This window comes from Haliaeetus leucocephalus, unplaced genomic scaffold (genome assembly GCF_000737465.1).
Source record: "Haliaeetus leucocephalus isolate CR32 unplaced genomic scaffold, Haliaeetus_leucocephalus-4.0 Scaffold184, whole genome shotgun sequence".
NCBI classification, from domain to species: domain Eukaryota; kingdom Metazoa; phylum Chordata; class Aves; order Accipitriformes; family Accipitridae; genus Haliaeetus; species Haliaeetus leucocephalus.
This window is the reverse complement of record NW_010972620.1, coordinates 5,576,931-5,588,393: the sequence shown is the minus strand read 5'-3', so window position 1 is coordinate 5,588,393 and position 11,463 is coordinate 5,576,931. Positions and strand designations below refer to the sequence as shown.

The 11,463-nt window shown below is 38.0% G+C and overlaps 1 protein-coding gene across 3 annotated transcripts in view; it reads left to right on the top strand.

Moving 5' to 3' along the window:
* The window catches only part of VTI1A (vesicle transport through interaction with t-SNAREs 1A), a 276,166-nt gene that overhangs the window by 9,671 nt on the left and 255,032 nt on the right, over positions 1–11,463 (top strand). For all 3 annotated transcript variants that reach the window (XM_010564734.1, XM_010564733.1, XM_010564735.1), the window contains exon 3: positions 4,837–4,947. In XM_010564734.1, coding sequence (XP_010563036.1) covers positions 4,837–4,947 — 111 coding nt within the window. The remainder of the gene's footprint in view (positions 1–4,836; positions 4,948–11,463) is intronic.

The window sequence follows — 11,463 nt, the reverse complement described above, 5'->3', positions numbered from 1 at the left end:
TGGGGAGGGGGGGGGGGGGGGGGAATCACGGCTGGGGGCCTGGCTGGGTGTTGGTCGGCGGGTGGTGAGCAATTGCCCTGCACATCGTTTGTACATTCCAATCCTTTTATTATTGCTGCTGTCATTTTATTAGTGTTACCATTATCATTATTATGTTCTTCTTTTCTGTTCTATTAAACTGTTCTTATCTCAACCCACGAGTTTTACTTCTTTTCCTGATTTTCTCCCCCATCCCACTGGGTGGGAGGGAGGGAGTGAGCGGCTGCGTGGTGCTTAGTTGCTGGCTGCGGTTAAACCACGACATGGAGTGACTGAGCAAAGGTGTTGGTGACAGTTGAAACTGACTTCTTCCCACAAGGCCAATACTTCCTTGCCTGAAGTTGCTTTTGTTTATTGCTTGCAAGTGAGTTTATCTATCTAGTGTCAGAAATGTAATCTGACTGTTAGAATAGGGAAGGGAAATTAGTTGTCCTAGCCTGAAAGTTCATATAATTGAGCAACTTGAATCAATGATTTGGTTACTAACTAAACAGTAGTACTGAAATTCACTTTTTTTAAGTGGCATAGGAAGAAAAAGGTCTCTGGAGTGTTTGTTGACATACGTGGTGCTTTTGGTTTAAGAATTAAATGAGTCTTGTAGACCAGAGCATTGGAATAGCATCCAAGAAAGCTGGATCTTGGGATGACTCCCTGCAGGTTTACCCGGTGAGGATGGCAAGGCACCTAACCTCTCTGATTTGGTATTCTCAGTGAGAATCATGTAAAATTACTGTCCCGTCTCATGAGGATGTTCTGAAGATATATTAAGGCCTTTTGGGCACTTTCATATTTAAACAGCTGAAAGAAAGTAAAATCTAGAAATGTTTTTCATCTCCTTTTCACTAACTTGACATGGCAAAAAAGCAGAGCAGTACAGGGAAATTGTAGTATGGGTGGTCTGATGAAAAATCATTAAAATTTGGTTTTCTACTCAAAGTTAGATTGGAAGGAGCAGAAATTGAATTAATGGCTCATTACTTCTTATGTCAGAAAAAGATCATCTAAATTTGTATTTATTATAAGATTAAAAAGTAAATCCTGTATCTGTACTTTTATCCTGATGATGATCTTAATTTAATGTACTGACTTTTCTTTCACGCTTTTGTTTTAGATCTTGTTGCTAATGCTGCTAGACAGGTGCTTAATTCAATTATTGGCTTTAAGCAATTACCTAACATGTTTGTTATTAATGTCAAGGCTTGGGTTTAAAAATCAGTTTGAACAAACCTGCTAATAACAGAACTGATTAAAAAGATCCTCTTTTAAACTGAAGGCTACAGTAGAAAATCAAAACAAACCTAATTCCTTGCTACTGATAGTTTTCATACATTGGTTTGCTTCATTGTCTTGTATAGTCAGAGCTGGGTTTAGCTGATTTTATTTTATTTCTTACTTGGCTAGGAAGTAACACTCTCATGTATGATAAATATTATTGTAGAGATAATTTATTTACATTGACTAACCATTGATTGTTTTAAAACACTGTCTGCTTTGTTTGGGTAAAATCACTGGTGTAATTGATTCAATCTATGTGCAGAACTGACACCAAAACTTTCAGACTCCCAGGCTGCCTTTTCAAGCCAGCGCTGTTGAGTACGAGATCTCTGGAGAGAAATCCTGTCTTTCTACATCCTGTGTGCAGTATCTGAATGTTATTTTTACCAGGTTTTTAAGAAAGGTGAATGTTGTGATAACCTTAAGGAAATTCTTTGAGTATAAAATCCAGCATGTGCTAGAAGAGCTGGAATTAGCATTTTTGAGTGAAATTCTACTTTTAAAAAGAAAAAACTGTCTGTGTTATTTGCCTTTATGTTTTATGAAAGACACATCGCAAAATTGTTGTGTTGCAAATGCTAGGTTATTCTTGTTTAGAAACCTTTTTTTTTTTTCAGTATAGGTCTTTCTTTTAGTTCCAGGACTTTAGAATCAGAATAAAACAGCAAAGTTTACAGGTTTCATAAAATGCTAGCAACTGTCCAGAGCAATTTCATATGGAAAAGTTCCTGCGGGAAGGGGAGACTTATTTTGGGGTCTCAGTGGACAACATCAGCAGCACTACCTTACTTTGTTGTATTTTTGAGTGGAAATATCAGTGGCTGCCCTGCTTTATGCTGTATTTGGTACTGGGAGTGTACTGGTATTGTTAGGAGCAAACCTACTAGGTTAAACCCCTGAGGAGCTTTAATGATGGGGCCTGGTTTGTGAATTTGGGCAAGAGTTAGGTGCCAAAATACTCAGCTTCACCACTGTGGTGGCAAGTTTGAACATCAGCAATAACAGAGCTTGTAGGTTTTCTGAAGAAAACTTGAGCTTCTACAGATGTTTTGAGATTTAAGTGCCAGGTTATTTTTAGCTTTAAGTAGAATTTAGCACTGTTCTTGCTTGTGTACGAAAAATATGGTTTTATGACCAATAATATGAGGCCTGAAAGTGAAGATGCACGGAATTAGGTTGCATTTAGGTCCACACCTGCCTGGACCACTATCTTCTGCATGACTTTGCATGGAAATTTATCAGCCCAGCCACAAAGTGTACCCATTTAATCTCATGACGAAAAAAAAAGGTGTTAAACATTGGTCAGTCTAAATATGCATGCTTCATCATTGTTCCTTGGACCTTACACTCTCTGACACTGACTCTTTAGAAAGAATATTTTGGATTTCATGGACTGTGGTCTGATCCCTGCTGCAAATTCTGTATTCACTGGGAGATGGTTTCATTTTTATATAATAGATAAGAATTGAGTCTTCCTTAAAATATCCTGACCTTGCATATATAATTATATATATATGAGGGGAATGTTTTCTATGTTTATAGAACATCTGAGATCAAATATATTCAGGTGAAATTGATAAGAAATAATCCATTAATTCCAGCTATCGGTTTAATTTAGAATGCTACTTTGGAAAGTTAAGCCTGAGCCAAAGAACTGGGTAGAATTAGAAATTGCTTTGTACATTTCAATTCATTACTGACTATTTAATTAAAGTCTGTTTTACAGTTTATTATTGAATATAATTTTGTATAATCAGAATAGATCAGGCGGAATGACTTTTGAGTATCTGGTAATTCCATTGATTAAATTCAGATGCTTTTCTTATGATATGAAGATGAAATTTCAAAGTGTAAGCAAGCGATTACATAGGAATAAAGTGTAGCTGTCCCTTCTGAACACCTGTAACCAGTAGCTTGGGACCCTAATTGAAAGGTATCTCTGTTCCCATGCCATATTGCTCAACTGAGATCAGCAGGAGGTGAGTAAATATTGTTTCAGGTGCCTACAGCAACCAAGGAGAGATATTCTTTTATCTTTTTAAAGTAAGTTGCAAAGATTTTAAGGGCAGGTAAGGGATTCTTCAGCTGTGCAAAATAGAATTCCCAAACAGACAGCACCATGTAGAGGAGGCTCTATGACCCAGTGAGCAGGTAATTAGCAGGCAGCTCAGCCCTGGTTTATTACTCGTTTTGATTTTCTGTACCTCTGTGCCATATTCTTGTGTTTGAGGCCACTTAGTATTCTACATAGCAAGAATAAATAGAAAAAGCTTTTGAAAGATGTATTCTATCTCTGACATTTTAATGCATCCGACTGTATACAAGTTCTTGAATAGTGTTGTCATTAAACTCTGAAATTCAGCTATTTGATATACCTACATACAGATTTGGTATGTAGATTTAGGCAGTCAGTTCAGGCTTTGTAATTCTGCTGAGTAAGCAGTATTTAAAAGAACAAGAATTATTTTATTAAACATAGAGGCTGGGGGGAAATAAAACTTTATATGCACACACACATGTATATACACATATACATGTATATATATAAAAACAAATATGTTTGTGTGGGTGTGTATAAAAATAAATAAAACACCTTTTTCAGCCAAGGGTTTCCAAAACCACACATCTAGGTGGAGATAGGTTTCTCCTGAACTATGCTCATTTACGGGAAGTTATTTAACCTCAGTTTTACTATTTTATTTTAATAAAATGTATTCATCACATTTGGAATTGAAATCCAGAAATGTTTGACTAGAATAATTCCTTCTAGGTGTTAACGTCATTAATTTTGTCACTTCTTTGTTGACTTAAGGCTGTGTAAAGATTTTGATGAATTGTTGTCCTGGTTTCAGCTGGGATGTAGTTAACTGTCTTCCTAGTAGCTGGTACAGTGCTATGTTTTGAGTTCAGTATGTGAAGAATGTTGATAACACTGATGTTTTCAGTTGTTGCTCAGTAGTGTTTAGACTACAGTCAAGGATTTTTCAGCTTCTCATGCCCAGCCAGGGCACCTGACCCAAACCGGCCAACAGTGTATTCCATACCATGTGACGTCCCATCTAGTTTAGGAACTGGGAAGTGGGAAGTGGGGGGGGGCAGGGATTCGCCGCTTGGGGGACTGGCTGGGTGTCGGTCGGCGGGTGGTGAGCGATTGCCCTGTGCATCATTTGTACATTTCAATCCTTTTATTACTATTGTTGTCATTTTATTAGTGTTATCATTATCATTATTAGTCTCTTCTTTTCTGTTCTATTAAATCGTTCTTATCTCAACCCAGGAGTTTTACTTCTTTTCCTGATTTTCTCCCCCATCCCACTGGATGGGGGGGGAGTGAGTGAGCGGCTGCGTGGTGCTTAGTTGCTGGCTGGGGTTAAACCACGACAATTGTTTATATATTGCAGAATAAAAAACGTTTTTGTTGATGAAGAAGGAGTATTTCGTAGTATTTGTGAACAGCTTAGGTAAATACATCCTTGCTTTAACTACCCTTTTGATTTACATGTCTTTATTTTTACTTGCTAGCTTGAGCAGATGGAACTTGAAGTTCGAGAGATCCCACCTCAAAGCCGAGGAATGTACAGCAGTCGAATGAGAAGCTACAAACAAGAAATGGGAAAACTTGAAGCTGATTTCGTGAGTTTTTAACATATTACGTAAAGAAGGCAATAATGCAGTTATTAAGGCAACTGAGAGGTTGTTTTTGACTAGTGTGAGAGATGTGTTCTGTGTGTATCTTGATAAATTTATAGACAGATGACAACGAAACTGGGGAAGAGAAGCTTTTCTTTTTGTAGCAGTCTCATACCAATATTCAAGTTCTAGCCTTCTGTCCCTTTGCCCTGGATCTGAATTGTTTCTGGGCCATTAAACATTGTGAGTGTTCATGCTGTAGGAAAAGAGTCAGCTTTTAATCCTAATTCTCAAGGAACGACTGGTAGAACATCAGAATTAATACTCAAGTTGTAACATTAAGTATACCCTGAGTGGAAAATAATGGTTTGTTTAAGAGAGCTTGTAGTGATGTGGGCAGTAACATGAAAAGCAATATAATCTCCAATCCATGGAATTTTTGAATGTAGTTTCTCTCATGTGCGCTTCATTTCTTAGTCTCTGTGATTTCTTTTCCATTGCGCTTAGATTCTTCTTGGCTTTTGTACAAATTGGTTATAAATACTACATTTTTCAAGTAATGGTTGCAAACTAACAAGATTCCCTTGTTTAGGGGCTTCTGCTACAGTTATCGGTCCTTTTTTGTGACTAGGATTTGCACTGAATAGATTTACACAGAGACAAAACTGTTTCCTCTAAAATACTGAAAAAGTTCAAAGGGATTGCAAAGTGTAGGAAAATGCTGTGTTAATTGGCAGCAGCTCAGTTCCTCCAGGGTAGGGAGAAAGAAATAACTAGTGGCAGTATTTTTCATTCACTGGAGAACTGTGAATTTTCTCAGGTTGCTGGCAGCAGTTTATTCCTTCAGGGGCGGGGAGTCAATGTTTATACCTGCAGCCAGGAAATCCAGCTGACTGTCACTCCTCTGTGCTTCTGCCAAGTTGAGGAGTTGCACAAAAATGTGTTAGTTAGAAGATGGTTGCAATTTTGTAAAGTTTGAGGAATGTTAGGATAAAAAGACTAGCATCAAAATTTTGAGACAATCTCACGCTGTTCCCCTATAGGAAGTGTGTATGGCCCTACTGGCTAAACAGTGGCTTCCAAGAGAGAGCAATTTCTGGACCAATGGTGAATGCTGTTTATCTTCTCAGATGTGGGAGAATTCGCTATCAGCATATGTTTGTTGCTGGCATGTTTCTCTATGTGGGCAGATGGGGGAACTGGTACTTCCATATTCCCAGGCAATAGGGAATGGGAGAGTTCAGAACTGGACACTCTTTATGGAACAGGACAAATGAGCATGTGTGGAAGAAATGCATTAGAGCACTAGGAGTTACATGATTGAAAGAACGTAAGTTTGTGCTCAGAGTGAAGGAGCAAAAACAACATGAGAAAGAAGAAGGAACAGATTGTAATAATGGGAAAAAAAACCAACAGCCCAAAACCCAAGGACGGCATTTAGCAGAAGATCAAGCAAAGAAAGTTGAGTGGAGGATAGAGCAAAGTACTGAAAGAAAACAACAGCTATGCTTGGAAAAATCTCAGTTATCTAGAAAATAGTGTTACAACTAAATTCCCTGCATAATTCCAGTTTCTAAGTACTAACATTTTTCTAAGTTTGTATGTGAGGGTTTGAGACTCTTTTTGGATTATTCTCCAGTCAAATAGCAGCTTGTTGGAAACTATCTAACAGAATGATTCAGTTGTGAGTTCAAAGACGGAAGATGAGGAAGGAAGGGAAATGTTATTTTGACTCTATAAGCTGCAGGGCTGCTGAAGGTAGGAAGTTGAAAATATTTGCTGAAATGAAAGTGCTTTTGAGTGTTCTGCCTGAATATTGTCCTGAATGTGTTGTGACCTGTTTGACTGTAAGCAAAGCATATAGAGTTTATGTAAGAGCTTTAGTAGACCTTTAGGGAAAGCAGATCTAAGTACTTTTAAAATGAATTCAGTTTTATAGATGAAGGGAAACACTTAACTGGAAATGATACTGGCAATTTTGGGTTATGATCAGCTTACAGGTTTGCTGGTTAAAGTTCTCGGGTCTTCCAAAAGGAACGCAGATGTGAGCTTGCAAAGTTAAGTGTTGTTCTTTATAAATGGAGTTGGAATCTCAGCTGGATCCCACTGTATTTGGCTTGGCCTTTCTTTCTGTGTGAAGTAGTGTGTGCACTGAGCAGAGGACATTTCTCAATCATCTTGAAGTGTGTGTTTCATTTTAAAGAAATCATGTCTGTGAAATGAATTGCAAAAATTATATACCACAGTATACAGTCTTTTTCATTAAGTTGTATATTTCAAACGTGAAGTGAATGCAGAACTGGCTCAGGTAGTTTTGTTTTATATTCATCATAATGAACATGACCTTTGATCTTGTGGTTATTTGTATGCCTTATAGAATCTTGAAAATTTGCCCTCTCCCAAGCAGTTATGGAAAACAGCAGCACAGCAATATATTTAAAAGTTAGGAGAAGGAAATGTGAGGTATGTGGACTGTCCACTCTTTACTTGCAGGATGGACAACATTAAGGCTTATTTGTGACATGTAATATCTAATTGGTGAGTTTATTTGGTCTTGGACAGTATGTGTAATAATGACAAAACACTGACTATCACTTTAATATTATTCACTACATGCTGTGGCATCTTAATGAATATATAGTGGTTTTTTCTTAGGCAATTTACTATGCCAGAAGTATTTTTCAGAATATACAGCTTTAAGCTTGCTTAAGCTGTACTTTTAAAAGTTACTCCAAACATGGCTTGTTAACTTTGTAATCAAATAGGAACAAATTGCAAATAGGAGATTTATTTCCCCTCATTGCTAATCCTTGTTATCTTGACTCATCCCTGCAGTCAGTTATCAGTGCTCTGCAGTCCAGAGGCGTGTGTGGAGGCAATGACATCTACCCCGTGCACTGTATTGCACCTGGGTAGTTGGTAACCCACTAATTGCATTAAAACATATCTGAGGAGAAAAAGTCACCTCGCTCCATCTTGGCCCTCCCTCTTGGAGAGGAACAGTGGTAATGAAAAAAAGAATAGCTCAAGTTTGTCATTTAAAGTACTCAGCACAGTGAATACTGCTGGGGAAAATTAACAAAGCAAGCATTGCACCTCAAGTTAGGGCAGCAGTGGTTTCTGATGCTTGCCTCAGTGCTGTGCAGTCTTTCATGGGGAGCAGATGCCTGGGGAGAAGTGTAAGAATAGAGCAAGCATAAAGTGATACTTGTTTGCAAAAAAGCTATGTACACCTCAAAAGGCTAAGTTTCAGGCTTACTTACTGTGCGTGATAAACGTATCAAGCCAGAATAAAAACCTTACGCTGTCTTTTTTAACTTGCAGATGTAAATCTTGGTTTTATTATTTTATTTTCAATAGTGTATACCAGTACAGCAGTTTTGTAGTGGGGTTTCGTTCCTGCTGTCACGAAAGCTGTAGTCCCAGCCGTGCGGTGGCTCCGGGGCTCCTGCAGGGACCAGGCTTGCTGGGTTGCAGAGACTGTGGTAATGGCTCTATCTTGCGGCCCGAAGTGGAGTTGCAGACCACGTACTTGGTGCTCTCTGGGTTGATGAAGGTCTTGGGATCGCCTACTAAAGAGTTCCTGCGTTTTAAAGCAATCTTCCTATGAGCAGGTCTTTTCCCTGCACCTACCGATGCACCACTATGTGTTTTAAGCTTGTATTTTTTTTTTGACAATTTCAGGTGTAGAATGTCCATGGTGACTGCCTGCATGAAGTAAGTTCTGAATGCAAAAAAAGATTTATAGTTTATTGTAGTCTTTTAAGTACATGCACTACAGATATTGTTTCTTTTTTCAAATACAGTATTTTTTGTTAATTATTACCTGAAAATAGCCAGTGATCCTTAAACAGTGGGGATATGCAGTGGTAAAAGGCTTTCCAGATTTTATAAACATGCTTTGACCTGAAGGTATCCCAGTTCATGTGAAACTGAAACTACATAAACTTAGCAAATGTGTGGTCATCTGCTAGCATTTGTATTCACCCCGTGGGTTCCATGAACTGGCTCAACGTCAGGGCACCATAAAAAAGAAAAAAAAAAAAAAAGGTGGGCATTTTCCTGAAAAGCTTATAGCTGAAGCATGAGACATTCAAATAAATGAGGAAATATAAAAATCCAGTAAGACCATATTACACAGTAATATTCCTATTACAAAAATGAGTACTACACAATCAGTGCTGAAAGTGGGATAGGTGTATTCAACAAGAAAAATAGCCATCAAATAAAGGAAGCGACATAGGAACTGTTCCTATTCTGTCATGGCAGCACAGAGGCAAATTTTACGGGTAGCAATTGTTATCAGTCCAAGAGACAGTACTCTTTCCTTTTAAAGACTCAGGATTAGTACTGATTTTGGTTAGTCTCACCTTCAACTTAAAAGCAAAAAAAAATAGGGGGAGAAGTCCTAGATACATAGACAGATACATTGTACAAAACTTCACTAAACATTTAAACGTTTTTGGCATTTTACAATAGCTTCAGTTCAGTCAATAGTGAAGGTACATATTCACATTTCATACCTCCTACAGGTTCTGTTTAAGATCATTGTTAAAATGGCAACTGCTGTTAAGCTTTAAAAACATTTAAGGAGATAAGCAATAGAATTTCATTTGATAAAGTTAGCTCTTTTGTGTGACTCTGAAGTACCACCTCAGTCCAGAAGCTCACCTGAACAACTGCTACAGCTGTGCCAGTTATATTCTGGCTGCTTTTTGCAAATACTGCTACCCTTTTTTCAGGTTCAGTCACCTACCCAGACAGATACTCATATGGCTATAAGCATAATGAACGACATTTGTCAAATGACAAGTTAGTGGCTTGTATCTTTATGGCCAGAGTCTTCCCTAGCTTTCCAGTTTGAGCTAAAAGTTTAGAGACTCAACTGTTGGTGCTGGATTATTTTGACTTATAAAGAAAAGCATTATTGCTTTATAGTTACAAATTCATAAACCATGTGTGGGACAGATCTGTACATCTTTGTAGTTGTATCCCAATGACGTTATTAAAACCAGGGAACCCACCAAGTGCACACATCATGTACGAACGTGCACCCTGCATGGGCAGGCACGCATGCCTGTAGTGAAAACCTGATCTTGTTGACAAATTTGAAACTTTTGAAATCAGATTAGTTTTCATTATGTGAGTAGTACAGCTCTTTTGAACAGGGCTGTGGAGGATTTGTTTTAATGCACACGAGATTGAACTGATTAAGTTTCAGAGGAAAGAATTTGAAATATCTGACCATGTATTTCGGCAGTCTAATTTTGAGAAAGCATTTTGTGAACAGAAGTTCCTTCACTGTGCCATTTTTTTAGATACTGTTGCCTTCTTGAGATAAGTAATCAGTCCTCTACACTGTACTCAAACTGCTCTGTACAGAGGTGCTTTTTTTTTTTCCTCTGTTCCTTTTCAAATAACTTTTGATCTGATATTTGTCTGATTGGCTGCTGCTGAACATTAGGCCAACTTCTTTTCTATAGAGGCAAATTCCACATTGTCTTCAGTTTGTTTTTACTTGTGTCCCCACCTTGGCGGGTTTGTGGTGGAAGAAGGTGGAGGCATTTGACATTTTGTAGTGACTTTGTTTATAATACTGCTATTTTAAATGGAGAAAAAGTGATACAGGAAAGAATGTTCCTTTTTTTTTTTTTTTTTTTTTGTAACATTCAAGGCCTAAACTGAGTTTCTGATGAAAGATTAAGAGGTGGTATAACTTAGATCCCCTGTAGAAAACTTGCCCTAATTTATTTACATCTTAAGAATTTTTTTATAGTTTTGTGTGGGGGTATGGAGAAGGAAGGAAATTTAAGTCACCGTGGAATTTAATAGTGATAATATGCTTTTCCTTAGAGGAAAGTGTGAAAGACGGGAGTTAACATGCTTAATTTGTAATTAACCTAAGGGGTTATGATCGTTTTAACTGAGATTCCTGAGAGGCCAGACCAGTGAAGCACACCTTACCTCCTGGGTTTTATAAATCTGTAAGTATTGCTTACAGAGAATCCTCCCATGTTTGACCACTAAGATGCATCTCATAACACAATGTCTGAAGAGAATATGCTGGGTAAGGGCAACCAAGCAGCAAATTTTTAATGTCAATAAAATTAATTCCTCTCAGCTGACTTCACCTTGATACTCGTAGGAAATTCTGTGTGTCTCTCTCCAGAGATGTTGCTCATCCGTTACCACATAGGGATAAGACTGGTGAGTTTTGTGGCATGCTGTTTGTTGGGTCCTTCAGCAAGTCAGTGACTGTTTCGGTCGAGGTGATGCACATGATTTTAAGAAAAACCAGTTTGTGGAGCACTAGGCTTGGCTGAGTGATTACAAATAAAAGTGCATTCAGGAAGTGATTTGGCGAGTCTGATAATTCTTGTGTCTGGCTGGGGGCTATGAATGAAAGGCATACTGACTCATACAGTGCACTGTAAGCATTCATGCCTCTTTCTTTCCTTTCTCCCTTCACACACAAACTGTTTCTGTATTAAATGAAGCTGAAAAGTGGTCTATGACAGA